The 26,476-nt window shown below is 54.8% G+C and overlaps 1 protein-coding gene across 1 annotated transcript in view; it reads left to right on the top strand.

Moving 5' to 3' along the window:
- Col11a2 (collagen type XI alpha 2 chain) overlaps positions 1-25,196 on the top strand; it is a 28,734-nt gene extending 3,538 nt beyond the window's left edge. The window contains exons 4-66 of the mRNA XM_008840190.3: positions 213-375; positions 3,308-3,499; positions 4,356-4,430; positions 5,049-5,111; positions 5,698-5,877; positions 7,950-8,009; positions 8,116-8,157; positions 8,372-8,434; positions 8,749-8,823; positions 9,445-9,531; positions 9,766-9,822; positions 9,983-10,036; positions 10,119-10,172; positions 10,272-10,325; positions 10,427-10,480; positions 10,638-10,691; positions 10,775-10,819; positions 10,939-10,992; positions 11,407-11,451; positions 11,643-11,696; positions 11,872-11,916; positions 12,047-12,100; positions 12,322-12,366; positions 12,602-12,655; positions 12,750-12,794; positions 12,978-13,031; positions 13,367-13,474; positions 14,302-14,355; positions 14,652-14,705; positions 14,817-14,861; positions 15,172-15,225; positions 15,323-15,367; positions 15,469-15,522; positions 15,620-15,673; positions 15,840-15,893; positions 16,264-16,371; positions 16,517-16,606; positions 16,816-16,869; positions 17,080-17,187; positions 17,375-17,482; positions 17,595-17,648; positions 17,740-17,793; positions 17,958-18,065; positions 18,262-18,315; positions 18,534-18,587; positions 18,811-18,864; positions 18,995-19,048; positions 19,398-19,505; positions 19,852-19,905; positions 20,082-20,135; positions 20,250-20,303; positions 20,852-20,905; positions 21,153-21,260; positions 21,363-21,416; positions 21,556-21,609; positions 21,854-21,961; positions 22,090-22,143; positions 22,350-22,385; positions 22,582-22,635; positions 22,741-23,008; positions 23,500-23,612; positions 23,919-24,125; positions 24,274-25,196. Coding sequence (XP_008838412.1) covers positions 213-375; positions 3,308-3,499; positions 4,356-4,430; positions 5,049-5,111; positions 5,698-5,877; positions 7,950-8,009; positions 8,116-8,157; positions 8,372-8,434; positions 8,749-8,823; positions 9,445-9,531; positions 9,766-9,822; positions 9,983-10,036; positions 10,119-10,172; positions 10,272-10,325; positions 10,427-10,480; positions 10,638-10,691; positions 10,775-10,819; positions 10,939-10,992; positions 11,407-11,451; positions 11,643-11,696; positions 11,872-11,916; positions 12,047-12,100; positions 12,322-12,366; positions 12,602-12,655; positions 12,750-12,794; positions 12,978-13,031; positions 13,367-13,474; positions 14,302-14,355; positions 14,652-14,705; positions 14,817-14,861; positions 15,172-15,225; positions 15,323-15,367; positions 15,469-15,522; positions 15,620-15,673; positions 15,840-15,893; positions 16,264-16,371; positions 16,517-16,606; positions 16,816-16,869; positions 17,080-17,187; positions 17,375-17,482; positions 17,595-17,648; positions 17,740-17,793; positions 17,958-18,065; positions 18,262-18,315; positions 18,534-18,587; positions 18,811-18,864; positions 18,995-19,048; positions 19,398-19,505; positions 19,852-19,905; positions 20,082-20,135; positions 20,250-20,303; positions 20,852-20,905; positions 21,153-21,260; positions 21,363-21,416; positions 21,556-21,609; positions 21,854-21,961; positions 22,090-22,143; positions 22,350-22,385; positions 22,582-22,635; positions 22,741-23,008; positions 23,500-23,612; positions 23,919-24,125; positions 24,274-24,414 — 4,765 coding nt within the window. The 3' untranslated portion in view covers positions 24,415-25,196. The remainder of the gene's footprint in view (positions 1-212; positions 376-3,307; positions 3,500-4,355; positions 4,431-5,048; positions 5,112-5,697; positions 5,878-7,949; positions 8,010-8,115; positions 8,158-8,371; positions 8,435-8,748; positions 8,824-9,444; positions 9,532-9,765; positions 9,823-9,982; positions 10,037-10,118; positions 10,173-10,271; positions 10,326-10,426; positions 10,481-10,637; positions 10,692-10,774; positions 10,820-10,938; positions 10,993-11,406; positions 11,452-11,642; positions 11,697-11,871; positions 11,917-12,046; positions 12,101-12,321; positions 12,367-12,601; positions 12,656-12,749; positions 12,795-12,977; positions 13,032-13,366; positions 13,475-14,301; positions 14,356-14,651; positions 14,706-14,816; positions 14,862-15,171; positions 15,226-15,322; positions 15,368-15,468; positions 15,523-15,619; positions 15,674-15,839; positions 15,894-16,263; positions 16,372-16,516; positions 16,607-16,815; positions 16,870-17,079; positions 17,188-17,374; positions 17,483-17,594; positions 17,649-17,739; positions 17,794-17,957; positions 18,066-18,261; positions 18,316-18,533; positions 18,588-18,810; positions 18,865-18,994; positions 19,049-19,397; positions 19,506-19,851; positions 19,906-20,081; positions 20,136-20,249; positions 20,304-20,851; positions 20,906-21,152; positions 21,261-21,362; positions 21,417-21,555; positions 21,610-21,853; positions 21,962-22,089; positions 22,144-22,349; positions 22,386-22,581; positions 22,636-22,740; positions 23,009-23,499; positions 23,613-23,918; positions 24,126-24,273) is intronic.
- Positions 25,197-26,476: the final 1,280 nt, after the last annotated feature.

Consider the following 26,476-nt stretch of genomic DNA (forward strand, 5'->3'; position numbering starts at 1 on the left):
CCCAGCTGTCCTGGAACTCACTATGTAGACCAGGCTGGCCTCAAACTCACAAAGATCCCCCTGCCTCTGCCTCCTAAGTGCTGGGATTAAAGGCGTGCGCCATCACGCCTGGCTGCTCCTGGGATTCTTAATGTCATGATCAATTTCAACCCTGCCACCAATCCTATTGACTCCTCACTTTCAGTCATGTGACCCTCTCATCCTACAACCAGGTGGCACCGTGTGGCTGTGGCTGTGAAGGGGCAGTCTGTCACCCTTATTGTGGACTGTAAGAAGCGAGTCACTCGGCCCCTTCCCCGAAGTGCTCGGCCGGTGTTGGACACCCATGGGGTGGTGATCTTTGGTGCCCATGTCCTAGATGAAGAAGTCTTTGAGGTAAGCATAGCAGCAGTCTGAGAGGGGAGTGATTCTGGCCCTGAGTCTTGTGTCCACATGTCTTCCAGCCCCAGAATACCATTTTCCTATTCTTTAGGCTCTTGTTTTGCTTCCCATTAACTTTTATTTTCATTCCATATCTTTACGGCTGATTTTCCAGTGGATAGCTACACACCTACTTGTATGGATCAGCTGACAATAGCTACTTATTCTGCCATTTATTCTTCACCTGTCTACCTGTCCATCTATCCCTCCAACCAGTCTACTTGTTCACCCACCTGCCCACTCACCCCAGTCACCCACAGACCCCCCCTGCATGTATGCACCCACCATCTGTTCATCCATCCACCTGCCTGCCCACTCAACTAGGCACTCACTGGCCTACCTATACATGCATGCATCCCTCACCCGTTCATCCATTCACTCACCTTCCCACTCAGCCATCCACTGGTCCACAGCTGCATGCCTGCATCCCTGATACCTTCATCCATTCATCTGCTTGCCTGCCCACTCAGGTCCCCACCAGTCCACCTGTGCACTCATGCATGCATCCATTCACCTGCCTGCCCACTCACCCAGTCACTCACTAACCTACCTCCATGTGCGTGTACCCACCATCCATTCATCCATCCCCCTGCCTGCTCACTCACCCAGTCACTCACTAACCTACCTCCATGTGCGTGTACCCACCATCCATTCATCCATCCCCCTGCCTGCTCACTCACCCAGTCACTCACTAACCTACCTCCATGTGCGTGTACCCACCATCCATTCATCCATTCATCTGCCTGCCCACTCACCCAGTCACTCACTAACCTACCTCCATGTGCATGTACCCACCATCCATTCATCCATTCATCTGCCTGCCCACTCAGGTCCCCATCAGTCCACCTGTGCACTCATGCATGCATCCATTCACCTGCCTGCCCACTCACCCAGTCACTCACTAACCTACCTCCATGTGCGTGTACCCACCATCCATTCATCCATTCATCTGCCTGCCCACTCAGGTCCCCACCAGTCCACCTGTGCACTCATGCATGCATCCATTCACCTGCCTGCCCACTCACCCAGTCACTCACTAACCCACCTCCATGTGCATGTACCCACCATCCATTCATCCATTCATCTGCCTGCCCACTCAGGTCCCCACCAGTCCACCTGTGCACTCATGCATGCATCCATTCACCTGCCTGCCCACTCACCCAGTCACTCACTAACCTACCTCCATGTGCGTGTACCCACCATCCATTCATCCATTCATCTGCCTGCCCACTCACCCAGTCACTCACTAACCTACCTCCATGTGCATGTACCCACCATCCATTCATCCATCCCCCTGCCTGCCCACTCACCCAGGCACCCACTGGCCCACTTATGCATGTCAACACCCCCTACCTGTTCACCCCTTCACCTGCCTGCCCACTCACACAGCTGTCTCCCTACTCATGCACTTAGGCTCATACTGACTCACCCATCCATCCCCCATGCATCCACTCTCTGCTTCAACAACCCACCCATTCAGCCACCCATCCTCTTCAACCTTCCCACCCACCTATTCTCTCCCCTATGCACATCTATCCATCTGTACAAGGATGTATGCATCAGTTCATACACCCATGTAACCACCCACCATCTACCAGCCCACCTGCTGTCCCCCAGAGCATTCACTGACCATCTCCTCACCACCCACTTCCCAGTCAGACATTCCTAATACCCACATATTAACTCCAGCCATCTAGCTAAGCATCAGTGTACAGTCTCTGCTCTATGCCTCTCATTCACTTATTTGTAAGGTCATTCATTCATTCATTCATTCATTCATTCCCCAACTGAACCATTTAGCCATGCACCTGAGCCCGTTTGCCCATCTACATTTCCACCCCATCTATCCATTAATCCACCTACCCCTCCACCCACCCAGCCAGTTGAAATTTTCTGAATACCTGTTGGTGAAGAGAAATACAGAGAACAATATAAGGTCTTTGTCACCTCAAGCTCCCAGTTTGGCTTTGAGATGAAGCATATCCCCTAAATATATGGAAAGCCAGTAGGTAAGCACCTTGCGTGGGTACAAGTACTTGCCCCTGAGATTCAGAAGAAGGCTGCCTTCCCTCCTTTCTAGAGGTCTGGAGAATTCCCACCACCATTGCCACTGTAAAGCCAAGACAACCAAGGCTGTGTCTCTGTCTCCAAAAATCATCTTGGAAAGGCCCATGTAAGATCACAAGAAGCAGGGATTAGGCAACATGTGTTGAATTTGAAGTAGGAAGAACCTGAGTTCTAGTTCTGATCTGCCACTGTGAATGATCTTGGTCATTGATACTTTTATTTCTTTATTTTTCTTTGATGTGTACAGATGTTTTACCAACACGTATGTAAGTGCACTTGTATGTGCAGTGCCCATGGAGGCCAAGAGTGCATTGGATCCCCTGGAACTGGAGTTATAGATCGTTGTTAGCCACCATGTGGGTGCTGGGAACTGAACCCAGATCCTCTGCAAGAGCAGCCAGTGCTCTTAACTGCTGGGTCATCGCTTCAGTCTGTCACTGCTGACTTTCCCTGTTGTTATGAAGGGGAGATCCTTGGAAAACAGAAAATTGTGCTGCGGGAGGCTGACAACGACCTTCTACGGCAGAGCTTTGTTTAGAACTGGTCTCCCACACCTCACCCCAGACAGGAGTCTGTCCTCACCCCAGACAGGAGTCTGTCCTCACGTTGTGCTGCGGGAGGCTGACAACGACCTTCTACGGCAGAGCTCTGTTTAGAACTGGACTCCCACACCTCACCCCAGACAGGTGTCTCTCCTCACCCCAGACAGGAGTCTGTCCTCACCCCAGACAGGTGTCTCTCCTCATCCCAGACAGGTGTCTCTCCTCACCCCAGACAGGTGTCTCTCCTCACTTCTCTTCATCTCTGCTTCTTTACGCAGGGTGACGTTCAGGAGCTTGTCATCGTCCCGGGCGTCCGGGCTGCCTATGAATCTTGTGAACAGAAGGATCTGGAATGTGAGGGGGCACAGAGGGACAGACCTCAGAACCAGCAGCCTCACAGAGCCCAGAGATCTCCAAAGCAGCAACCGTCAAGACTTCATAGGCCACAGAGCCAGGAGCCTGAGCGACAGGTGAGGGAATCGCACGTCCTTGAAACTGCAGCACGCTCTGGCGGGGCAGACACTAGGCTTCTCCAGGGTGATTCTCCCAGTGTTCCAGGCTGTTCCATCCCATCCTCTCCTTAGTTCCCCATTCCAACCATACCTCTCTATTCCCATCATGCCCTCCTCCCAGTCCTCAGTCATCAACCTTTTTATTTTCATTTAAAAATAAAAAGTCATTATAAAGAACCCCTGGCTGGGAGTTGTGTGCCCTGCCTGTTACATCCTCTGCTGGTCATCTTGTGTCCTTGGGTTTCCCATCCCTTTCTTGAATTAAGAGATTGGGAGACAGTAGGGGACAGGTAAGCCCTGGGGAGGGAGGTGCAGGAGATGAAATCAGTAGAAAGAAGTTGAGATTGTAAGACCAAATAGGAGCCATGGGAAGGAGGGGAAGGGAAGTCTCAAAAGTGGGTAGCTTGTGGAAATACAGGGCAGGGAGCAGGGCCGCTGACCCACTAAGTGCATTGGGGTGTATGGGGAAAGGAAGAGGGTCTGGGTTAGGTGGGGCCTGAGTGGTTATGGTGACGGTGTGTTTTGGGGACAGTGGCCTGAAGACTGGAGGGTTAATCTCTTAATCATGTCTGCTTCCATCACATGGGAACCCATTCCCTCTTTCCCCACTCTGTCTCCTCACTCTGTCTCCTCACTCTGTCCTCGCTCTGTCCTCACTCGGTCTCCTCACTCCCCACCTTTTGTCCTCACTCTCATTTCCCATCTGCCACCCCATTTCCCAACTCCCACACTCTCTCCTTGTAACCCTCCCTCCCCCTCTCACCTCCACTTGTCCCTCCCCCTTTCCCACCCGTTTCCTACTCCCTGCTCCCAGCCTGAGTCCCTCTACTATGACTACGAGCCCCCCTATTATGATGTGATGACTACTGGAATGACACCTGACTATCAGGTAAACTTGAGGCCCCTTATCTCTCCCCTTCCTCCCAGCACCTCCTGTCAACATCTCCTGTGCTGAGTCCCCATCACACCCCAGTTTCCGGGAGAGACACCAGATGATAGAGGCTCACTTACTTATTACCCATCCCCTATCTTTCTGCTGCAGCATCCTCAGAGCCCCAACCGCAGGGCTCGCCCTTCCCCTAGGGGGCGTCGGACCCCTCCCCGAAAGTCTAACCCACCTGCCAAGAGGTCAACGGCCCGGCAGGCGCCCCTCTCGCCAGCCCGGAGGCTCTCTCCAGCTGGAGGCTCCGGCAAAGCCCGAGGCCGGCCTCCCCCTTCCCGACACCCAGCTCGACGGGCAGCTCCCCCCACTGCCCGCCCCCCCCCCAGGACCAGAGGCAGCGGTTACCGGCAGGTAGAGCGGGGCATCCAGATCTCTGCCCCCACAACTTTTAGATGTTGGAGATTGACTCTCCTCAAATTGTCCCCCTCAAAGGGGCTGCAAGATCTGAGATTTCCCCCATCCCCCAGCACAGATTCTGCCCATGGTGGGGACAGGTGCTGCTTTGCTTTCTGCCCTGCTAACTTTTCACCTTCCCCCACTCCTCTCCCCTTGCTTGGGGGTTAGTACCCCATCCCAGGTGAAGAGGAAGGAGTCCTGGAGTCAAGTCCCTTGCCATTCCCTGAGGAGGTAACTCCCCCAGACTCACCCCAGAAGGAGGCCCCACGCCATCTTGATGAACCAGCCCTCTCCCTGGCCGGAGGGCTCTTACAGCCTCTGTCTTCTCGTTACCCCAGACCTGTGATCTCCTTGTCTAAGTGTAGCCATTTCTCTCTGTGTTCTTTGATTCCAGAGTAGCTTGTCCATGTTGGTGTCAGTTAGGCTGACACGGTGCCAGAGGTCCATTCTTGTATCTACTTTCTGTCCAACACTGGTGCTTTTTCCTTCCCTGTCTTTCTGCCTTTGGTCATTTCTTGGACTCATCTAGCATTATGTGCGTGGACTGTCCACTCTGTGTCCAGCCCTCCGGCCACCCTTCTTGTCCTCCACCATTTTCCCTGCCCAGGTCCATTTCCTGGACATCATTTTTGTGGTTGACGGTCACTCCCTTTCCGTGCAAACCTCCCATTGCTCTTTTGGGGGAGAAAATTTCTAGTCCCAGTGACCCCCGGGATATCCCTTGGGCTAGAATTTGTCAAACCTTGGGGTCCAGGGGAACCCCCCTCTCAGCCCTAATGCCCCCATCTACCCCCTCTCCCTCCCCATTCTCGGGAAGGAGCAGACAGATCTCCAGGTCCCCCCCACAGCCGACAGGTTCCGGGCAGAGGAATATGGGGAGGGTGGCACAGACTCCCCAGCAGGGCTCTACGATTACACCTATGGCTATGGGGACGATTATCGTGAGGAAACCGAGCTCGGTCCTGCCCTCTCTGCAGAGACAGCCCACTCAGGAGCCGTAAGTGAAAGGAACGCCTCTTCCGTTCTTGGCCACCAGGGGGCGCTGCAAGGATTGCTTCCTGTTCTGATCACTGTTGGCTGTGAGCTGCCTGGTTTGCCATTTTCTGTTTCCATGAGATGTCTGTGTTGCTTGGAGAGATCCCTCCCTGCTGTCTCTTGCCTTTTCATGTCTTCCCCTGTGACTCCTTGTGGATCCTTTGCCTGTGCCAACTGGAGTTTTTTTTTAATCCAATCATGTGGTCATTTCCTGTCTTTCTTAGCCACTTCCTGTCTAAATCAAGATGGATTTCATAGTTTTTCATCAATAAGCAAGTACCTTGGGTCCAGTTCCAGTCTGTCTCACTCATTTCTTCATGCTCAGAACAGTTTCTTGTCCATGTTGGTGCTGAACTTTCCAACTTCCTATGTGACAACTAACCTACGGCCACTTTGGATCTGTCCCTTCCTGTCCTCTTAAGCTGTGCCGTCCATCTTGGTGACTGTCTCAGGCTGGACTGGAAGGGATTTATTATTTGTGTTCTGACTTTTTTATGTTGTCTTGTGGTAATTTTCTTGGACAATAAGCTGCTTCCTCTGTGCCTCAGAGTATCCAAATCATAAAGTTATCCATTGTGGACCGGGAGCTTTAGCACAGCCTTTTCCTGTGTGTGCCAACCTTGATGTTTGTGTTTCTCTGGAAGACAGCTTTTCATCTCCTGAACCTCGGTGCAGGTGTCACTTTGCATTTGTTTTGTGACTTTCTTTTCTGTCTTGGTCAGGCCAGCCATGTTGTTGAAGTTCCACTTCCTGGATCCTTTTTTTCTGGCCCGTTTCCTGTCTCTCTAACCACTTCCTGTTTGCTCGGCTTGTTTTTGAGGCGTCTTGACCATGTTTAATTTTTCTTGGCTCTGCCGTTGGTCTTGCCTCCGAGTGTGTGTTCCTTTGTTTCATCTCCCTCAGTGGTTCTGCGTGTCTTCAAACATTCCCTGTCTGTTGAGCTATTTCCTGGCTGGTCCACTTCATATTTTGCCTGCCTTGCAATTATGGCTGCCTTCTCCCCTGCTGACCAACTGCATCTCGCTTCCCTAATAGTGCCACCCTTGCTGCCTTTCCCTGATGCCGCTTTCTGGGTATTTGGGGTTGAGCTGGGATTTGGGAACTGATTATGATTAGTTGGCTAAGATGGAGGTGGAGGGGGGAATTCTGAAGGTCTTGGTTGGGAGATTTGGGGGTGCTAGTAAATGTCCTTCACCCTCTCTGTCATCTTTGTTCTGGCCTAGACTTTGGAGTGGGCTTTAAAATGGAAGTGTGGAAGGGAGGGCAGGGGGTAGGTGTGGCATCTTTGCTGGGAAAGGAACTGGGGGACCTGTGGATATTGGTTCTGAGGGTTTGGTAACTGAACCCAAGAGCTGTGTTTTTCCAAAATCCAGTTAAGAGGCCCGGATTTGGGATACCAGTGGGGACAGCTTTCTAAATCTTGAAGTTTGGATGTTTAGCCTCTGGGAAGCTTTAAAACTTGTGAATCCCTAGAAATTATGACTAGAACTGGGTGTGGTGGTGTATACCTGTAATCCCAGCACCTGGGAAACTGAGGCAGGAGGGTCCCAATGAGTTTAAGGACAGCCTAGGCTAAAAAGACTGTCTTAAAACAAATGACATCAGAAAAAAAAATAGGTAAACTTCTATTTTCTGGAGAGTCAAGGCTGTCTTCAGATTTGCAAATGGATCGTGCCTTACTCCCATCCCCAAATCCAAATCACCTATAATCTGGACTTCTTATTTGATGGATGGGGTAAGGATGAGGCAGATGGCATTTTAAGATTGTAAGGATTACTAGGGTTAGATGGAGTCTGAGGGGAAAAGGTGGAGTCCCTCAGAAAAGGAATGCTTGGATTTGAAATTCCAGAAAGGGAAAGAGGCTCTCAGGGGACAACATCCGTTTGCTTGAGGTGGGTCGGGAAGCTGCTTTGGAGGCAGCTTTAGGGAGGTCTCTGAAGGACCTGTGAGTGAAAGTTGGGGTTGGGAGGGGACAGGCCTGGTGTCCTGGCTGCTCACAGGCCCCACTGGGGGTTACATGTGTGTCTCTCTCAGACCGCCCATGGACCCCGGGGACTAAAGGGAGAGAAGGGAGAGCCTGCGGTGCTGGAGCCTGTAAGTCATGTTGGTCACGGAGCTGAGGGAGGTGGACAGAGGAGGAGAAGGCAATGGGGTGGGTGCTGGCCCTTGGGCTTCTGACTTTGGATGTCTAACTCCACAGGGTATGTTCGTGGAGGGACCCCCTGGCCCAGAAGGCCCTGCGGTAAGTGTAGGAGTGACACTGGCCTTCGTTCTCAGAGACTTTACCTGCAGGTACTTCCATGCCTGTGTATGTTCAGGCTTCTCTCTGAGAACCCCAAAGAGTCCTCACAGTCTAGGCTTCCAGATTCCCCATCTCTGCTGCACAGACCATCCCTAGCCACACGCCTCTCTTTTAAGGAATACCTACATCTGACTTTGTTTCTTTTCTTCCTTAGGGATTAGCTGGACCCCCTGGCATCCAGGGGAACCCAGGCCCAGTTGGAGACCCTGGCGAGAGGGTAAGGGAGTGCTCTGGATGTGTGTGAATGGTGGGGGACGGCAGCTACAGAGGAGCCAGTTGTCTCCCCAAGGATGCCTTGCTCAGCAATCCCTATTGGCTAGCTGGTTGAAGGTCTAGTTGTGCTCCCCAGAACCCAGAATGTAAGGGGAAAGGAGAGTGGCCTGGTGTCTGTGCCATATTGTTCCCTATAGGGTGGGAGTTTCAGGAAAGATGTAGGCGATGTCTATCAGTTCTGTAGAGAAGAGTGTACAAGTGATGTCCTGTCTCTAACATGCTCCTGCTAACATGTCTATCTCATTCTTTTCTACTCAGGGCCCCCCTGGCCGGGCAGGGCTCCCTGGATCAGATGGAGCCCCTGGTCCTCCTGGCACATCCCTGATGCTCCCAGTGAGTTATCTTCTGGGCTTTGAAATGGGTTGTCAGGGAGTGCAGGGGACTTGTGTCAGTCACTACTTAAGAAAGATACGGAGGAAAAACTAGGCATGATGGTACACACCTGAACTCTCAGCACACAGGTGATGGGGATGGGAGGATCAGGAATTCAAGGTCATCCTCAGCTGCACAGTGAGTTCAAGGCCAGCCTGGGCTGCATGAGACTCTGTCTTAAAAAACAAAAGCAAAAACAAAACCCAAAAGACCTCACTTAAAATAAGAAAACTCTGGAGGTCTCTAGAGACCAACTGAAGCAATTGATTTCTTGGGATGAGGAGATTGAGGTCTCACTAGACCTGGACCTGCACATGAGTCTCCTAGAAACAAACTTGAATCATCTAGAACCGGGCAGAAAAATCTCCTATTTCAGAGGATGTAGGAGCCAAAGGAGACTCTTGGAAGAGGCTCTAATGGGAAAGAGGTGGGGAGGTGAGAGTCTGGAAACTTCTCAGTGGTTATGTAGAACCTGAGGGATATGCCGGAGGAGGGCTGGGCTGAGGTGTTGGATGGAGTCTCTGGCTGGGAAGGGCCACATGGATTTCCTGAGGAGAGCTTGGTTCTTCTTTTGCCCCTCAGTTCCGGTTTGGCAGTAGTGGAGGTGACAAGGGCCCTGTGGTGGCAGCCCAGGAGGCTCAGGCCCAGGCGATTCTGCAGCAAGCACGGGTGAGGAGGGCAGGAGGGGACCCTGGCAGAGTGAGGTGTGTGATGGGAAGGGCAGAGGCTGGGAGGGGCTGGGGGGAAAGGAGGGAGAGAAGGCCTGGTTTGGCTGAGCTGAGGGGAGGTTGGGGTTCAGGGCATGGGATGAGGATTGGGTAGAGGAAGGGGGTGAATCTGGGGTATGTGCTGGGGCTCTCCAGCTGCCCCCTCTCAGCTATCCTGTCCCTTCTGGTCCTCTAGCTGGCACTTCGGGGACCTCCTGGCCCCATGGGATACACAGGCCGCCCTGGACCCTTGGTGAGTGAGTTGGGTGATAGGGTAGAGTCTCTTTACTTATGTGTATGTGGTTGTGGATAGTTTGGGAAAATAACCAAACTGAAAGTTCTTTTGCAGGGGTGGCTTTGAGGTCATGTTGAGTACATCCTTCAACATGGCTACCCTCTCTTCTCTCTCATAGGGTCAGCCGGGGAGCCCTGGCTTGAAGGGAGAATCTGGAGACTTGGGACCTCAGGTGATGACCCCCACATTTAGTCTGCAGCCCAGTGCGTCCTCCTGTTTACGCCCATTAACCCTCCCGGTCTCTCCCTCCATAGGGCCCCAGAGGACCTCAGGGCCTCACAGGCCCTCCTGGCAAGGCTGGGAGAAGGGTAAGTATTCTAGGGAAGGAACGGGTATTAGTGGGAAAGGGGCCTGGAGTGTGGAGGATGGAGTCCTTACTTGTTCCCACACTTCCCTCGTATCTCCAGGGCCGAGCGGGTGCTGACGGAGCCCGAGGAATGCCTGGGGAACCTGGAGTGAAGGTAAGTTCCTCAGGTCTCCTGGGATATGGTCTCTTCCCACTCAGGACATAGTAGGACAGGGTGGGCTGGGCCCTCACTTTGTCTGTCTCTCTTCCTTCTAGGGTGACCGAGGTTTTGATGGACTCCCAGGGTTACCTGGGGAGAAGGGACACAGGGTGAGTGTGCTGAGGGTTGGTGGTAGAGATGGGGCAGCTGTGTGGAGGGGAGGTAGGGATCTCAGGGAGGCAGAGGGCTCAGAGGTCAGTTAAAGGTCAGTGCCTGCCTGTGTTGGGAGGCTCTGAGGCCCTTCTTAGCTGTTCCCCCATTTTTCAGGGTGATACTGGTGCCCAGGGCCTTCCTGGGCCCCCTGGTGAGGACGGAGAGCGGGTAAGTGCCATGGGTAAGACAAGGGTTTGAACTCAGGAGAAGTCTAGAAGGTAAGACTGCTTCAACATGCCCTCCTCCTCTAGGGTGATGACGGGGAGATTGGGCCGCGGGGGCTGCCTGGAGAGTCGGTGAGTGTCCTGGGGATGGACCTAGGGGTGTCGTATTGAAGCCGTGGGAAGACTATGGGAACACTAAAGACACATTTCCTCTCCCCCATTCATGCTGTCCCTGTCAACTCCGAATTCAGGGACCCCGAGGACTTCTTGGCCCCAAGGGTCCACCTGGTATTCCTGGACCCCCGGTAAGCGGCTCCATGACTTCCAACCTGCACCTTACGCCTGACCTCTCCAACTCTACACCCTAACTCCCTCCTTCCTCCCTCCCTTCTTCCCACTCCTTGACCCCAGTATCACTGCTCCTTGCCTTCCCCAGAAGCACTTGGAGCACCATATGGGTGCTGTGCACCAAAGGCTCTGAGTGTATCCAAAGCAAAACAAAAATCCCCAAGAAAAGCAAAGCAGAAACCTCAAACCCACAGACACACGCCCTGCAGATCTGGGCCGGCCGTGTTGGTGGTGTTGGTGTAGATTTTGAGATGAATGAGAGGTCTGACTGAGCATCTGCCATTTGCCTCAGAGTGACCTCCTTTCACAAACCACAGCCCTCCCCCGGCCTGGCCCAGCTTCCAGTCTGCTCACACCCTCTTATGTTTCAGGGAGTCCGAGGCATGGACGGCCCAAATGGCCCCAAAGGGAGCTTGGTGAGTGATGGCATATCCCTGGACGCCCCCCACCACAGTCCTGTTGGCTGCCATTTTGAATCCCTTCCGTACTGCCCCACCTGCCTGGCTGCCCCTATAGCGCTCTGCCCTGTGTTGAGTTACCACTTCCTTCTGACCTCTGTTTGACCCCTTCCTGACCTTTCTGGCCACTCCCTGGCTGCTGTTTCTAGGGACCTCAAGGAGAGCCAGGACCTCCGGGACAACAGGGCACTCCTGGGACCCAGGTGAGTGGCTCTGCTGACCCTCATCCCAACCCCTTACTGACTGCCACCTGGGCTTCACAACAGGTCATACTGTGTTTGGGCACAGGACATTAGGGTCTTAGGCCTTCTTAATGGGGATATGAGAAAGAATGGCCCAGGCCTGAGGCCCCTGTGTCTTATCTCTCCCTGTGTGCAGGGTCTCCCTGGACCTCAGGGTGCTGTTGGTCCTCATGGAGAGAAGGTGAGTGACTAAGTGGTTTGCATGATGTGAGCCAGAGGGGTGGACAAGGAGGGTTTGACCTTTCTCTTGGGATCTTAACTCCAAAGACTGGACCACTCAAGTGACCCCCCTAATTCTTATCTTCCCACAGGGTCCTCGAGGAAAACCAGGGCTCCCTGGCATGCCTGGATCAGATGGGCCCCCGGTGAGTATACCCCCACTATGTCCTCTCCAATATGTCACTCGCAAGCTCCCTCAGTGACCATCCGCACAGTGTGTCCCTGGTACTGGAAGGTCATGTGTGCTGCCTGGCCTGTGCTCGGCTTTGTCAGGTCACACAGGGGAATTTGGGTTGGAAGAGGTGTATGGGTTCTGCTAGTGAGGTGACAGGGCCTGGCAGTTATGTCCTCCACCGCCTGCTTTCAGGGTCACCCAGGGAAGGAAGGGCCCCCTGGAACCAAAGGAAACCAGGTGAGATCCCCCACATCTCCTTCCCCTGAAGGCATCGCCATTCAGACTTGGGGGGAGGTCTCAGAGTCTTTGGGATTTCCTTGTCTGGTGTCAGACACGTGACACTGATAAAGTTCTGTTCTCATGTCCCTTCACCCTCTGGTGTGGCTGCTGTGTTTCCATTCCTCCCACCCCCCGAGACCCTCACAGTGACATCCTAAGGCCTCTTTGTAAGTCCGCCTCTTTCTTTTTCCAGGGTCCCTCTGGACCTCAGGGTCCTCTAGGATACCCAGGCCCTCGAGGTGTCAAGGTAACTGACCACTGGAGAATGAGATGGGGGTCTGAAGAGCTCAGTCTTTTAAACCTAGCTGATTGCTCCATCTCTGCCCTCCTCTTAATTCTAGGGTGTGGATGGAATTCGGGGCCTAAAGGGTCACAAGGGTGAAAAGGTAAGTTCTGTGCCTGTGGCTTTCCAGTACCTTGGTACTGCCATCAGCCCTCCTCTTTTCCTTGAGCCTGGCCCACACTGCCTTCTAGTTCCAAAATCCACCCTTTCACCTGTGTTCTCTGAACACGCCCTGAACTCCCCTACCCCTTCACTTTCTGTGTCTTCTTACCACCATCTTTCTCAGGGCGAGGATGGCTTCCCAGGGTTCAAAGGTGACATAGGTGTGAAAGGAGACAGGGTGAGTAAAGTCCCACCCCCTCTACCCCACTGGTTCCCTGGCCACATGTCCTTCTAACTCTTCTCTAGTTTGAGCCCTCGTAAGTTCCCACGAGACCCCAGACTTTCCTCTCTTTGCTCTGCCCCTTTAGAGCCTAGTCCCAGTGGGATGACATTCCTATAGTCAGCCACACTGGCCCTCTAGTCACATCTCCCTGCCTGTGGGACTCTGTCCTCCAGTGGCTTCTGGGACCCCCCCGACCCCCGCCCACCCCAGTCAGCCTCCCTGATACCTACATCCCCTTTTGGATACCATACCCATTTCTAATCCCCAACACCTCCTTACTTTCTTCTCAGGGTGAAGTTGGAGTTCCCGGTTCCAGGGGAGAGGATGGCCCCGAAGGGCCCAAGGGACGCACTGGACCCACTGGAGACCCTGGGGCCCCTGGGCTCATTGGCGAAAAGGTGATGGGGACTAGGCACCTGGGGATATGATGAGTAGTGGTCTGGTCGTTGGGGCAGTCTGGACATGGGGTGCCAACTGAAGTCAGAGAGTGAATCAAAGACAGATATAAATGAATTATGCCCTGATATGATGGCACCTCCTGGCTCTGGTGGGTTGAGAGGTTTATGTAAGAAGTCAAGGCAAAGTCCTGGCGGCTATGATGAGTTTGTTGAGGACCTCTGGGTATGAGTTGAGGGTGAGACTGTGGAGAGAGGAGTGGAGGAGGAGGTGAGATCTGTGGTCTGGTCCTGTCAGCCCTGTAGGTAGGCACATGACAGTCCTGCTTTGCAGATTAAGTTTCATGGAGGTGTGAAGATGTTAGGATGGTTGTCAGCAATGGCTGGTGAAAGGCAGAACCAGCTGTGAGTCCAGGCAGGCTGTCTGCAGGACCCTTGCTCCCATGAGCCCTGGAGCACCAGAAGGAAGAGGGTGCTCAGGGAGGAACTGACTGGTGCTCCCCCTTGGCAAGGGGGCAAGGCCTGTGGGAGACCTGGCTTGGTGGTGCAAAAGTGGGTGCTGGGGGAGACGGAACTGAAGATGTCAGCTGGGCAGTGGCTGGATCACAACTACTCTGCAGATTTAGTTTGAGAACATGGGGGAGATGAGATCCCACACTCAAGTTGGGGAGATCTACTCTTGGGAAGAGTGCTACAGAAGTGAGGCAGCCAGGGAAGTTTGGTAGGGAGTGTTGCTCCTGGGGGCCGGCTCTCATCTCAGAAAGTGAGATCTCTGGAATGTAAGGGTGTCTGGCTTCTGTCACTCTTCATTGCTCTCTGTCCTTCCACAGGGCAAGCTGGGTGTTCCTGGTCTGCCTGGCTACCCGGGACGCCAGGGTCCCAAGGTGATGTGATGCCCTATTTGTGTCCTTCCTCCTTGTTCCTTCTTTGATCTCGGACCCCAGGGAGCACAAATGGTAGAGCATGGTGTCCCTGGAGAGGATTTAGCTGACTCCCATTTTACAAATGTGAAAATAGAGAAATAGCAGCGGGGCATTTGTCCAAAGTGACCTAGTTGTTGGCAAGGCCCAGGTGCCTCTGTTGCCATCTACAGGGCCAGTCCTCCCCCTCCCCCTGGCCCTTCCTGAGCCCCCTCCCCTTTCATGAAGTCTCATCTTTCTTTCTTCTGCGTCCTTACCAGGGGTCCCTGGGGTTTCCTGGTTTTCCTGGAGCCAGTGGAGAGAAGGGAGCCCGGGTAAGCTAGGGGACAGGGGAGGATGCAGAAGGAGGGGCCGGAGGGGATTGAAGGGGTTTCTGTGGGGTGAGTCTCACTCTGGATGATATTCTCTCTACTTCATTCCACCAGGGCCTGTCTGGGAAAGCAGGACCTCGGGGAGAAAGGGGCCCCACGGTAAGTACAATGGGGAGACACAGGTGGTTTGAGATCTAAGAGATAGGCTGGGCATGCAGCTCAGTTGGTAGAGTGCTTACCTAGCATGCACAAAGCTCTGGGTTTGAGTTCCCAGCACTGCATAAGCTGAGTGTGAGGAGACACATTTGTCATCCCAGATAGAAACAGGAGAATCAGGAATTCAAGGTTGTCCTCAGCTACATAGCAAGTTCTAAGCCAGCCTGGGCTACATGAGACCCTGTCTAAAACCCCAAAAAGATCCAAGAATCTGCATTAGTGCATTTTTGACCCTCCTCTTCTGTCTCTCTAGGGCCCAAGGGGCCAGCGGGGACCCAGAGGCGCCACTGGCAAGTCTGGAGCCAAGGTGAGTGGACTCTGTAAGGCCCCATCTGCCTTTTGCTGCTCAGCCTCCCAACTCCTGATAGGCAGCTATCCCACTCCCTGACTTTGTTTCTCCACAGGGAACATCAGGTGGTGATGGCCCCCACGGGCCCCCCGGAGAGAGGGTAAGTGGCACTTGAGTACTCTGTTCCCAGTGCTCTCCAGGGAAGTGACTGTGTTCCCCTGCCCAGCGTCTTTTCCTTACTCACCCCATTTCTGTCTCTAGGGTCTCCCTGGACCTCAGGGCCCCAGTGGATTTCCTGGCCCCAAAGGCCCTCCAGTAAGTTGACCTCGGACCCATTTCACTTCCAAGTCCTTCCCCATCCCTCTTCCCAGCCAAGAGTTCATCACTCATCTCACACCCGAATGCCTTTCAGGGCCCCCCTGGGAAGGATGGGCTGCCAGGACACCCAGGCCAGAGAGGAGAAGTGGTAAGTGGTTGTGGGGCGCAGAGTGAGGAGTTTGGATCCTGCTGGGCCAGCTGCCTATGGCTCAACACGATGCTGCCCTTCCTTGGGGAGCTTGGAATCTGCCTTACTGTCCCCCACTCCAGGCCCATACCTGCTATGACCTCACATTGTCGCCTTCTTCTCTTAGGGTTTCCAAGGGAAGACTGGCCCTCCAGGACCCCCTGGAGTGGTGGGACCTCAGGTAGGTCTACTCCCAGGAAAGAGTGCACCCTAGACCTAGAATTAGGGACCTGTCCTAACTCCCCAGTCACTCAGCCCTGCGCACAGTTTGCTTCAACAGGGACCCTAGGGTCTGGGACTTGGGGGCTTGGGTCCAGAACTTCAGTCCCTTTCTGGGGCAGTTGTGACTTCAAGAAGAGGCAGTTTCCCTCAGTGACACAAGGTGGCTCAGTCACTCCACACCTGGGAAAGTGAAGACCAGCAGTGCTCCTGGGAGAGCCTCAGCAGTTTCCCAGCAGCTTTGGGGCAGGATGAAGGACTCTTGGGGCCGCCAGGGTGGACTCTCTGGGTAGCCGAAGGGACTGAGCTTGGGGGCTCTTGTCTTTTCCCAGGGAGCTGCAGGGGAAAGTGGTCCCATGGGGGAGAGAGGTCACCCGGGACCCCCTGGACCTCCTGGAGAGCAAGGACTGTCTGGCACATCTGGAAAGGAAGGGACAAAGGTTAGTGAGGGACCAGCAGAGGGAAAATGGGGGCCAGCGGTTTGGTGTGCTGCACAAAACAGGCCATTGTGGGTCTGAGGGGGCAGAACTCTCTCTGCCCACTTTGGGAGTGGGATTTTAGCTCATCTCTTCTTTCTTTTTTTAGGGTGATCCTGGTCCCCCTGGAGCCCCAGGGAAGGATGGTCCTGCTGGTCTGAGGGGCTTCCCAGGAGAGAGAGGCCTCCCGGGCACTGCTGTGGGTGTAACCCTAAAGCCAACAGCCTGTGACAGTCACCCCCATATCCTGACCCCTCCCCCCACTGGGTGTCATATCTCTCTCCCATTTTACTGAGCCTGGCTCCTCTCCTATCCCTCACCCTCCTAGCATGTCTCCTGGATCCCATGCCCCTGAAACCTCACCTTCCAAACCTTCCAAACTCACTGTTGTCCAAATCTGGTTCATAGGGTGGACCCGGCTTGAAAGGGAATGAAGGTCCTGCTGGACCCCCTGGCCCTGCAGTGAGTCTGGGGCCCCTGGGGGCAGTGGGCAGGGACCAGGAAAGGGACTGGGTGAGGAAGGATGTGGGACAGCTTCCGGCAGGGGACATGGGCCTGGATAGAGTTTGGGATCAGCCACGATGCAACCAACTATCTGTTCTTTTGAGATTTGTGATCAGGGGGTCTTAGGGACTCCTTCCTGAGGGGTCTGACTCCATCTCTCCCTCTCAGGGATCCCCTGGGGAGCGAGGTGGAGCAGGATCAGGTGGCCCTATTGGCCCCCCAGGGCGCCCAGGCCCTCAGGGTCCCCCTGGAGCAGCAGGGGAGAAAGGTGTTCCGGTGAGTATAGGGGGGGAATTAAAGGTGATCCTTGTGAGCATGGGGAGGGGAGAAAGATGTTCTGATGAGTATGGGGGGGTGATGTTGTGAGCTATGAGCTGAGGGGTAATGGCTACTGAGGTACCTGCACGGACACTTGAAGGTAAATCTACATCCAGGCTATGACCCCTGTTCTTGTTTCTCACAGGGTGAGAAGGGCCCTATTGGTCCAACTGGCCGTGATGGGGTGCAGGGTCCTGTGGGGCTTCCTGGTCCTGCAGGACCCCCAGGTGTGGCTGGAGAGGATGGAGACAAGGTGAGGGGACCCACAGATGCGTCCACATGAGCCTGCTGGCCTGTCCATGGCTTCCTGACCTCTGTTTTATTTTCCTCATCTCTTTTTTCTCACATCTTACTGTCTCCTCCAGGGTGAGGTGGGAGACCCAGGACAGAAGGGCACCAAAGGACACAAAGGCGAACATGTGCGTGTCTGACCTTGACTTTTGACCCCTTGGCCCTTAACATCTTCCCGTTCCCCTATCCTGGCACTTCTGACTTTCCTTTCCTCCCCAGGGCCCTCCTGGACCTCCTGGCCCCATTGGTCCTGTGGGGCAGCCTGGAGCTGTGGTAAGTGTCCCTCAGTCCCTAGACTCTAGCCTGCCTTGGTTCTCTTCTGCCCTTGGGGTTGGGAACAGTGGGGACTTTGGCCCAGGTGCTCAGCTCTGTGTGGGGTTTATGGATACAGGACACCTGACCCATCGCCTGTCACTGTGTCCTTGTCCCTGCTCCAGGGAGCTGATGGGGAGCCTGGAGCTCGGGGGCCCCAGGGACATTTTGGAGCCAAAGGTGATGAAGGAACAAGAGGGTTCAACGGGCCCCCAGGACCCACTGGCCTACAGGTGAGCAGGGGTGGGGACAGGCTGAGAGGCGGGCTCAGGATGGTGCTGGTGTTTGATCCTCCAGCCAGCTGCCTTCTGATGAAGACTGGAGAGGTGGGGACAGAGGACCAGACCTTCTGCTGTGTGGGGCTGAGCCCCTTGGGTTACTGTTTCCGTGGGCTGGTCACCTGGGTCTGTGCTTTATGTATCTATACAGGGCTTGCCAGGACCCTCCGGGGAAAAAGGAGAAACAGGAGACGTGGGGCCCATGGTGAGTGTGACACCCACTGACCCCAGCCCGCCTGCTAGTCTCCTGCCACCCAGCCAGCCCCCAACCTGATGTACCACTGCAGACATTACTACCTGCACACTACCCCCCATCTGCCCTGTGTCAGGACCTGTGCTCAGCCAGCCCTCACTGTCTGTCTCCTTCTCTCACTTCCCTTCTCCATCCTGATGAGCTCTGATGAATCTGTAACCCCCCACCAGGGACCTCCTGGCCCCCCAGGACCTCGAGGCCCAGCTGGACCCAATGGTGCTGACGTGAGTTTTCTTGTCCTTTGCCCTTTTGGATCTGTGTGGCCGATCTCTGCCTACCTTTCCCCAGACCATAAACACTAATTCCAGTCCCAAGAGAAGCCCCTGGTCCTGGAAAGGCGACCACCACCTCGCCTCGCCTCGCCGCTGTGACCCTGGGCTCTCATCCAGGTCTCTGCCTCTCCTAGGCAATGACTTCTCTTTTTCTTCTCTTCTGTTCCTTTTCTAGGGCCCTCAAGGTCCCCCTGGAGGTGTTGGGAACCTGGGTCCCCCTGGAGAGAAGGTAGCTGAGAAATCTTGCTGGGGGTGAGGGTTGGATTTCTGTCTATTTTTTGTTGGGGGTATAAAGCTGAATGAGATGTGGGGAGAATCAGGATCTGGGGAGGAAGGGCCTTGACCTGATCTCTTTGTAGGGGGAGCCAGGAGAGCCAGGATCTCCAGGTGTCCAGGGTGAGCCAGGTGTCAAGGTGAGCGACATTCCTGAGACTTTGCTCTCTGACCCTCTTCACCTCCTTTACTGTACCCTAAGGCCCTGCTTTCTGGCTCCCTTCACTTCCCAACCATACCCCTACTTTTCTTGTGAGTTTGGTCCTTCACAGCCCGTGAGTCTGCCGCTGGTCTGATCCTAGAGCCTGAATGGAACCCTGTCTCTGTTTCCTTGAAGTGAAGAGAGACCAGGGGGCTCCCCATAGGCTTGACTTTGTTCTGTTGTCACCATGGGACTGAGGGGAGGCAGAGGGTGTCTTGAAAGCAGGGTCTTATCCCTGATCTTCAAGACTCTCCTGAGAATATCTGTGCCCTCCACTCATTCCCCAGGGTCCACGAGGGGAGCGTGGGGAGAAAGGAGAGTCCGGGCAGGCCGGCGAGGCGGGACCACCAGGGCCTAAAGGCCCCACAGGCGATGACGGCCCCAAGGGGAATCCTGTGAGTTTGGGGGGGGGGTGAGAGGAAAGGCCCTGTGAATGGGAGGCATGGGAATGCTGGTGTGGGCATGAGGACCTGGAATGTGGGGAACCCAAAGTGGGCACTGCCCGGAGGGAAGGGGGTCTCCTGGGAAGGGTTGGAGGAAAGTGAGAGATGACTCATAGTTTTAGAAGCATCAGACGGTTTCAGGGATGGGGTTGGAAAGAGAGATACAGGAGACTCTTTAACAAGGGTGGAACTTGTGGACATTACCTAAGGGAGGATAGTGTGGCATGTGCCTTTGGGGGGGGCGTTCTGTGTTCCCTCTGGGTGAACTTAGGGAGCTGTGACTCTTCTCTATTTTCAGGGTCCTGTTGGCTTTCCTGGGGACCCTGGCCCCCCTGGAGAAGGTGGCCCTCGGGTAAGTTTCATCCAGGAAGGAGAAGAGGCAAAGATGGTACTCCTCTATGTAGCTGATGGGCCTGGGTGTTGGGACACTAGGGTTCAGCAAAGTGGGTGGAGGGATGGCAGGCGTGCCAGTCTTGGTAATGCCAGCTGAGTGGGGGGCCCTCCTCTGACTTTGCTTTATCCCTGCAGGGCCAGGATGGTGCTAAGGGTGACCGAGGAGAGGATGGCGAGCCAGGACAGCCTGTGAGTGACCAGTAACCCCCACCCCACTGCTTGCCGATCTCAAGCCTTCAGTCTGAACCCCAGTCCCCAGGTGTTTTTTGACTCTCTAATCCTTTCCAAATCCTCCTTGCCTAGGGATCCCCTGGTCCTACTGGGGAGAATGGACCCCCTGGACCTCTTGGAAAACGGGTAAGTGGTGTAGGTTCTGGCGGCTGTCCTTAGGTAGGGTGGAGGGAGGTGGGACAATGGCAGGTGCTGGGCAGGACATGCTGCTGTCTGGGTTGTTTTCGCATACTCAGCTATCCGTCCTTAGTGTGCTGAGTACCTTGGGTACTTTTGTCACAGGGTTTTTGTTTGTGTAACTTTGCCAGAGATGGTGGTGCTCATTGACCTATCAGAATGGATACAGGAGGAAGGCCTTCTCTAGAGGACCCTGCTGGGCTTAACCTCTTAGCTGCTGGTGCAGGAGGTGGGAGGAGGGAAAGGGGCTCTGTGGCTCTTCCCCATGTGTATCAAGGTGCTCTGTGTTTTAACAATGAGTCCAGCTGCACCTGTCCTCACTATCTGTGAATGGTTCCTCCCTCCCCTCTCTGTGTCCGTGTCTGTGTGTGTGCATGAATGTGTGTGTGTGTGTGTGTGTGTGTGTGTGTGTGTGTGTGTGTGCAAGAGAACAGGAGGGGCAGACTTGAGCCTGGCTGTCTGTGACTCCATCAACTCCGTCCTGTTCCCTTTCACAGGGACCTGCTGGCACTCCAGGTCCAGAGGGACGACAAGGAGAGAAAGGCGCCAAGGTGAGGGAGAGGCCATCCTGAGTGCTGGAACTTCTCCTCTACCCTCCTCCCTCAGAGTCCTGTCTCAGGATGCCTTCCCCACGTCTGTCTCACCCTTGTTGAATCCCCTTTGGGTCTCTGCACCTGTTCCTGCACAGGGCTCCTGCGGTCTGGTGCCTTCCTTCCTTTCTGCTTCACCTTTCCACCTTGGACCTCCCCCCCTTTCCCTCTTCTGTCTTTGAGGATAAATTCTTTCTTTGTGCTTCAGGGTGACCCTGGTGCTGTGGGCGCCCCTGGAAAGACGGGTCCCGTAGGTCCTGCAGGCCCAGCAGGAAAGCCTGGTCCTGATGGTCTGAGGGGCCTCCCAGGCTCCGTGGTGAGTCACAGCATGGAGGACCTGGGGGGAGGGTGAAGGCCATGGGTGCTGTGTAATTTAGGGGTGCTTCTCCTGACATTGGGGGTTCTTTCTAATCTGTAGGGTCAGCAAGGCCATCCTGGAGCCACAGGCCAGGCTGGACCCCCAGGTCCTGTGGTGAGTAACAGAAACTGGTTTGGGTGTTTTGGGGTGACAAGAGCCAGGGAGGAAGTGGAAAGTGTGTGTGTGTGTGTGTGTGTGTGTGTGTGTGAACTTGGCCTACCTTTTGGGAGAGTGACTTCCTGTCTTCCCATAGGGACCCCCAGGACTTCCTGGCCTCCGAGGTGATGCTGGAGCCAAGGGAGAGAAGGTGAGTGACAGATAACATGGGGACAGACATCTCTGTCCCCACTCAGCTCCTCACCATGTGGGTCAGCCACTTCTCTGCTTCAGGACCCTGGCACCTAGTCCTCAGGGTCTGTACTCAGCGGGGACCATTCCCAGCTGCCTCTCTTTCCCTAGACCCTGTATCTGTCTCCCTGTCTTTTTGCCCTTCTCCATCGATCCATGTGGGTCCTCTGTGCATCCCTGTGACTGCCTGACCCCTTCTCTAGGGTCACCCTGGTCTTATTGGACTGATTGGGCCTACCGGAGAACAAGGAGAGAAGGGTGATCGGGGTCTTCCTGGCCCTCAGGGCTCTCCAGGACAGAAGGGAGAGACGGTGGGTGTAGAATGTGGCCCAGGGAGGTCTGGGATTCATGCTGGGGTGGGGAGGTGTGGGAATGTGGACTGAGCTATGGAGTGGAATAGTTTAGGGAGGACTCAGATGAATGACCCTTCCTGTCCTAGGGTATCCCAGGAGCATCTGGTCCCATTGGTCCTGGGGGGCCTCCTGGCCTGCCTGTGAGTACCCCATCTGCCCTTCCTCTAAGTCCTTTAAACTCTACCCAATGACCTACCAGTAGAGTGCCCAGTGCTCCCCCTTCTGTGTGTCTCCATCCATGTGCCCTCATGGGGGCCCCTCCTGTAGAAACCCAGAGCCCTCTGCCATGTCTCTCCATGCCTCTCCCCTTTCCCTGTGCTGACCCCTCCTTTTGTTTATTTCACAGGGACCTGCTGGCCCCAAAGGAGCCAAAGGAGCCACAGTGAGTGACATCATCCTTGGTCTTTACCTTCCCTCAGCTGGCCTTGGCCCTGTTTCTCCAAAGCAAACCCATACACTCCCCCTCTCACACTGGGGTACCCCTAATTTTTACCAAGTGATCAACTTAACCCTTCTGTGACCTTGATCCCATTCTTGTCCTCTTGATCTGTCCTTGACTTTATTAACCCCTTTGATAGGGCCCAGCTGGACCCAAGGGAGAGAAGGGCGTCCAGGGCCCTCCAGGACACCCGGTGAGTGAGGAGGCAGCATCTGCGTCTGGCTGTGTCCCCCTCTGTCACAGTCACTTGCTGTTCTACTGTCACTCCAACCTCATGGCACCCTCTGTCTCCACCCAGGGTCCCCCTGGTGAGGTGATCCAGCCACTGCCCATCCAGATGCCCAAGAAGACCCGCCGCTCCGTGGATGGAAGTCGCCTGATGCAGGAAGATGAAGCTGTACCCACCGGGGGTGCCCCCGGCAGTCCTGGGGGGCTAGAGGAGATCTTTGGCTCTCTGGACTCACTGCGAGAGGAGATTGAGCAGATGAGGAGGCCGACAGGGACCCAGGACAGCCCCGCCCGTACCTGCCAGGACCTGAAGCTGTGCTACCCTGAGCTGCCCGATGGTCAGCACCAGCCTGGGGCACTGCAGAGTGACTGCTGGTTGTGGGGTGGGTTAGAGAAGGGTTGGGGTGAGTGGCTTGGAACAGAAGCATGTCTGGGTTTTAACAGCTGAATGGCTTCACCCATGAGTACCAGCTCATTACAGCAGCATCCATGGGAGCAGATAAACACACATGTGCACACATGTGCCCATGTTTGCACAGGTGGCTATGTATGCACAGTTGAACCAACCACGCATTCTCAGTGTGAGGATGCCACATTCTTTCCCTCAGAGGAACCACAGGTGTCAGTGATTGGAATGGGCTCTGAGGTGATGAGGGAAACTGAGGTAGGGCAGGAGGTTAGACAGAGCTGTGAGTAGGAAAGGTCTGGGAGACCATGTTGGGCAGGGCTGAGGTGTTGTGACAGTCAGAGAGAAGAAGGAATGTGAATCGAGGAGCATCTTGGAGTCCAGAACCTTGGTGCCCTGACTTCCCTGTCCTTCACCCAATAGGAGAGTATTGGGTGGATCCCAACCAGGGCTGTGCTCGGGATGCCTTCCGAGTGTTCTGCAACTTTACAGCTGGAGGAGAGACGTGTGTGACACCCAGGGATGACGTCACACAGGTGCGAGCTGATTGGCCTTCCCCTGGCTCTGTCATGACCCCATCAGGGTCTGGGGGCATCTGGGTTTATGTGACAAGGTCCCTGGCCATTGTCCTGACCCAGTCTGCTGACCCTTCTCCCTCCTGTGCCTTCTCATCTGTCCTCCGATGCTCACTTCCTCTCCTGCAGCCTCCTGCAGCCTCCTAGCTTCCGCCCTCACCCCTGTGCCCAGCTATTGACCTGTCTCTTTTTTTGGGTCAGTTGCCCCAGCTCTGTGGATACTTCACAGACCCGTCTGGGTCTCTCCTGACTCTCTTTCCCTTCCAGTTCTCCTATGTGGACTCTGAGGGCTCCCCAGTGGGTGTGGTCCAGCTCACCTTCCTGCGCCTGCTTAGCGTCTCCGCCCACCAGGACATCTCCTACCCTTGCTCTGGAGTATCCCAGGATGGTCCCCTGAGACTCCGGGGGGCCAACGAGGATGAGTTGAGCCCTGAGACCAGCCCCTATGTTAAAGAGTTCAGAGATGGCTGTCAGGTAGGAATCAGGACTACTGGGTGGGTGGTGGGTTCGCACATCCTGAGCCATCTGGATGGGGTCAAGATGCTCAGAGAAGAGGTGAACCTTGGGGGTGTATTGAGAGGTGCTTTACCTTGCTTCCTTCTCCTCCTCTCTCCCCATCAAGACCCAGCAAGGCCGGACGGTGCTGGAGGTGCGCACACCTCTGCTGGAGCAGCTGCCGGTGCTGGACGCCTCCTTCTCAGACCTTGGGGCCCCCTCGAGGCGGGGAGGCGTGATGTTGGGGCCTGTCTGCTTCATGGGCTAGGACCTTCTCTGATCCTGTTGGTCAGAACCAGGCTGACCAGGAGTCATACAGCATGGGCTCCTCACCACCTCCCGTGAAGACTCCTTATCATCTAGGGGGCCTTGGGCCAGGGCACATTGAGCCCCAAGTCAGGGGCGGTCAGGGGAGGGGTGAATCAGGGCATGCTGGGACAGCCCAGGGGAGGGGTGGCACCCAGGGCTCCGATCCCTCCCACCTGGAGCCTGTGTCCCTTTAGAAAGCTGAGATCCTTATTTAAAACACTTCCCAGTTACCCCAAACAAGTGGAAGAGAAAGGACACTGTGTATTTTGTATTTAAAAAAGTAATTATATTAATTATTTAAAGAGTGGAAAAACAAAATAACAAGGTAAAAGAAAAATGCCAAACTCTGCCCTCCCCCCAGCAGATGTCGGGGGACTAGGGTGTGGCAGCCTTTCCTCCCCTCAGGGTTTCTTCAGTGCCTGTGGGTGTGGCTGTCCAGGCTGAACCCCACCTCACTTACCCCCGACTTGGAACACTAAGACCGCTGGGACATGGGGAGTGAGGCCAGACTGGAGGGACTGTGTGGGGCCTGCAGGTCAGCAGGTTATTGAAATATAGAAGTTCTTCCCCGTGGCTGGAAAATTGCCATGGCTCTGAGCACCCCGAGTATTGCTGACCTGGCCACATTAGTCCCTCCCCTGGGCACCTCCTCTCTGTCCCTGATCCTGGAGAGAAAGTTACTGTCCAACCTTTGGCCAGAAAAGCCTCCCAGGACCCTCTAAGCCCTCTGCCCAAGTCCATTCTGACTGATGGTTAAATAATGTGATTGTCTCCTTCGGGGTGTGCGTTGTTATTTCAGTCCCTCAGTCCCATCCAGTGCTGTTGTTCCCTGGAAAGGCTGGCCTAGCCCTACATGGGAGGGCTCCCGAGAGGGGCCCAAAGCTTACGCAGCCTGTACAGAATCACAAATGGATGCCCCAGCAGCATCATATGGGGGGCTCAGAGCCCCAAGGGCCCTGGGCTTGGTCTAGCGCAGGGCTGATGCTGTATGTGTGAGCCTTCCTCCCTGACTCCCCCTTAAATCTTCAGGGCTAGGAAAAGCCTTATAAAACTCCTTGCAAATGGGAATACTTAAATACGCAGCCCTCTTCCAAGACAAGGATTTCTGCACCTGCCTCTCTAAGGCACATTGTGTCCTCAATCCTTAGGCTTGCAGTGCCATAGTCAAAAGCCAGAGGGGAGTCAGGCCTTTCTCTCCTGTCTTTTCACACATGCATCTTTATTCTGCCAGGTTTGGTGTGTATGTAGGCTCCTCCCACTCAGGACTGCCCCACCTGCTTCCTTCCCAAGCTGCCCTTCACAGGGTTTGCTGATCACCTCTGGTCAGCTCAGGTTAGGTGTCCCGTGGTGTTGGGCATCCCTAGTGGGCCTCCCGCTCTCCTGGGGCTTCCTGTCCTAACCATTTTGCTTGTTCCCACCTGTCAAGTGAAGGTGGAAGCTTACTTCAGGGCCTCATCCCAACTGGGATGCCCTTTCCTCGCCAGACACCTCAGAGGTAGAGGCCTGGAGGGAGACATGCACATGCATACACAGTTCCCTCTGGTGGGCCCCAGTCTACCACCTAGACTGCTCCTGCTTGAAGGACAAAATAGTGGAACTTTGATCCCAGGAGTCCCTCAGTGTAGTGGAGACCCCAGTGCAGGTGGGGACCCCAGGGCAGGTGGAGACCTCAGGTCAGGTGGTGACCTCAGATCAGGTGGGGACCCCAGGGCAGGTGGGGACCCGAGGGCAGGTGGGGACCCCTTCTCTGCTGGGGCACCCTGGGTGCAGCCCCTTATTTCTGCCTCTGCTGCCCTCTACTGCGGCTTTGGTGAAGACCTCCACTCCTACAAAAGAATCAGCCGGTCCAGTCCTTAAGACCCTAACCCTCTACTACTACTTCATCCTTTGAACCTTCACCCACAGTTCCCCAAACCACAAGACACACTCTCTCTCTCTCTCCTCTCTCTCTCTCTCTCTCTCTCTCTCTCTCTCTCTCTCTCTGTGTGCGTGTGTGTGTGTGTGTTTCAGCGCACATGCAT

This window comes from Nannospalax galili, unplaced genomic scaffold, assembly GCF_000622305.1.
Source record: "Nannospalax galili isolate Female #2095 unplaced genomic scaffold, S.galili_v1.0 scaffold538, whole genome shotgun sequence".
Taxonomy (NCBI): Eukaryota; Metazoa; Chordata; class Mammalia; order Rodentia; family Spalacidae; genus Nannospalax; species Nannospalax galili.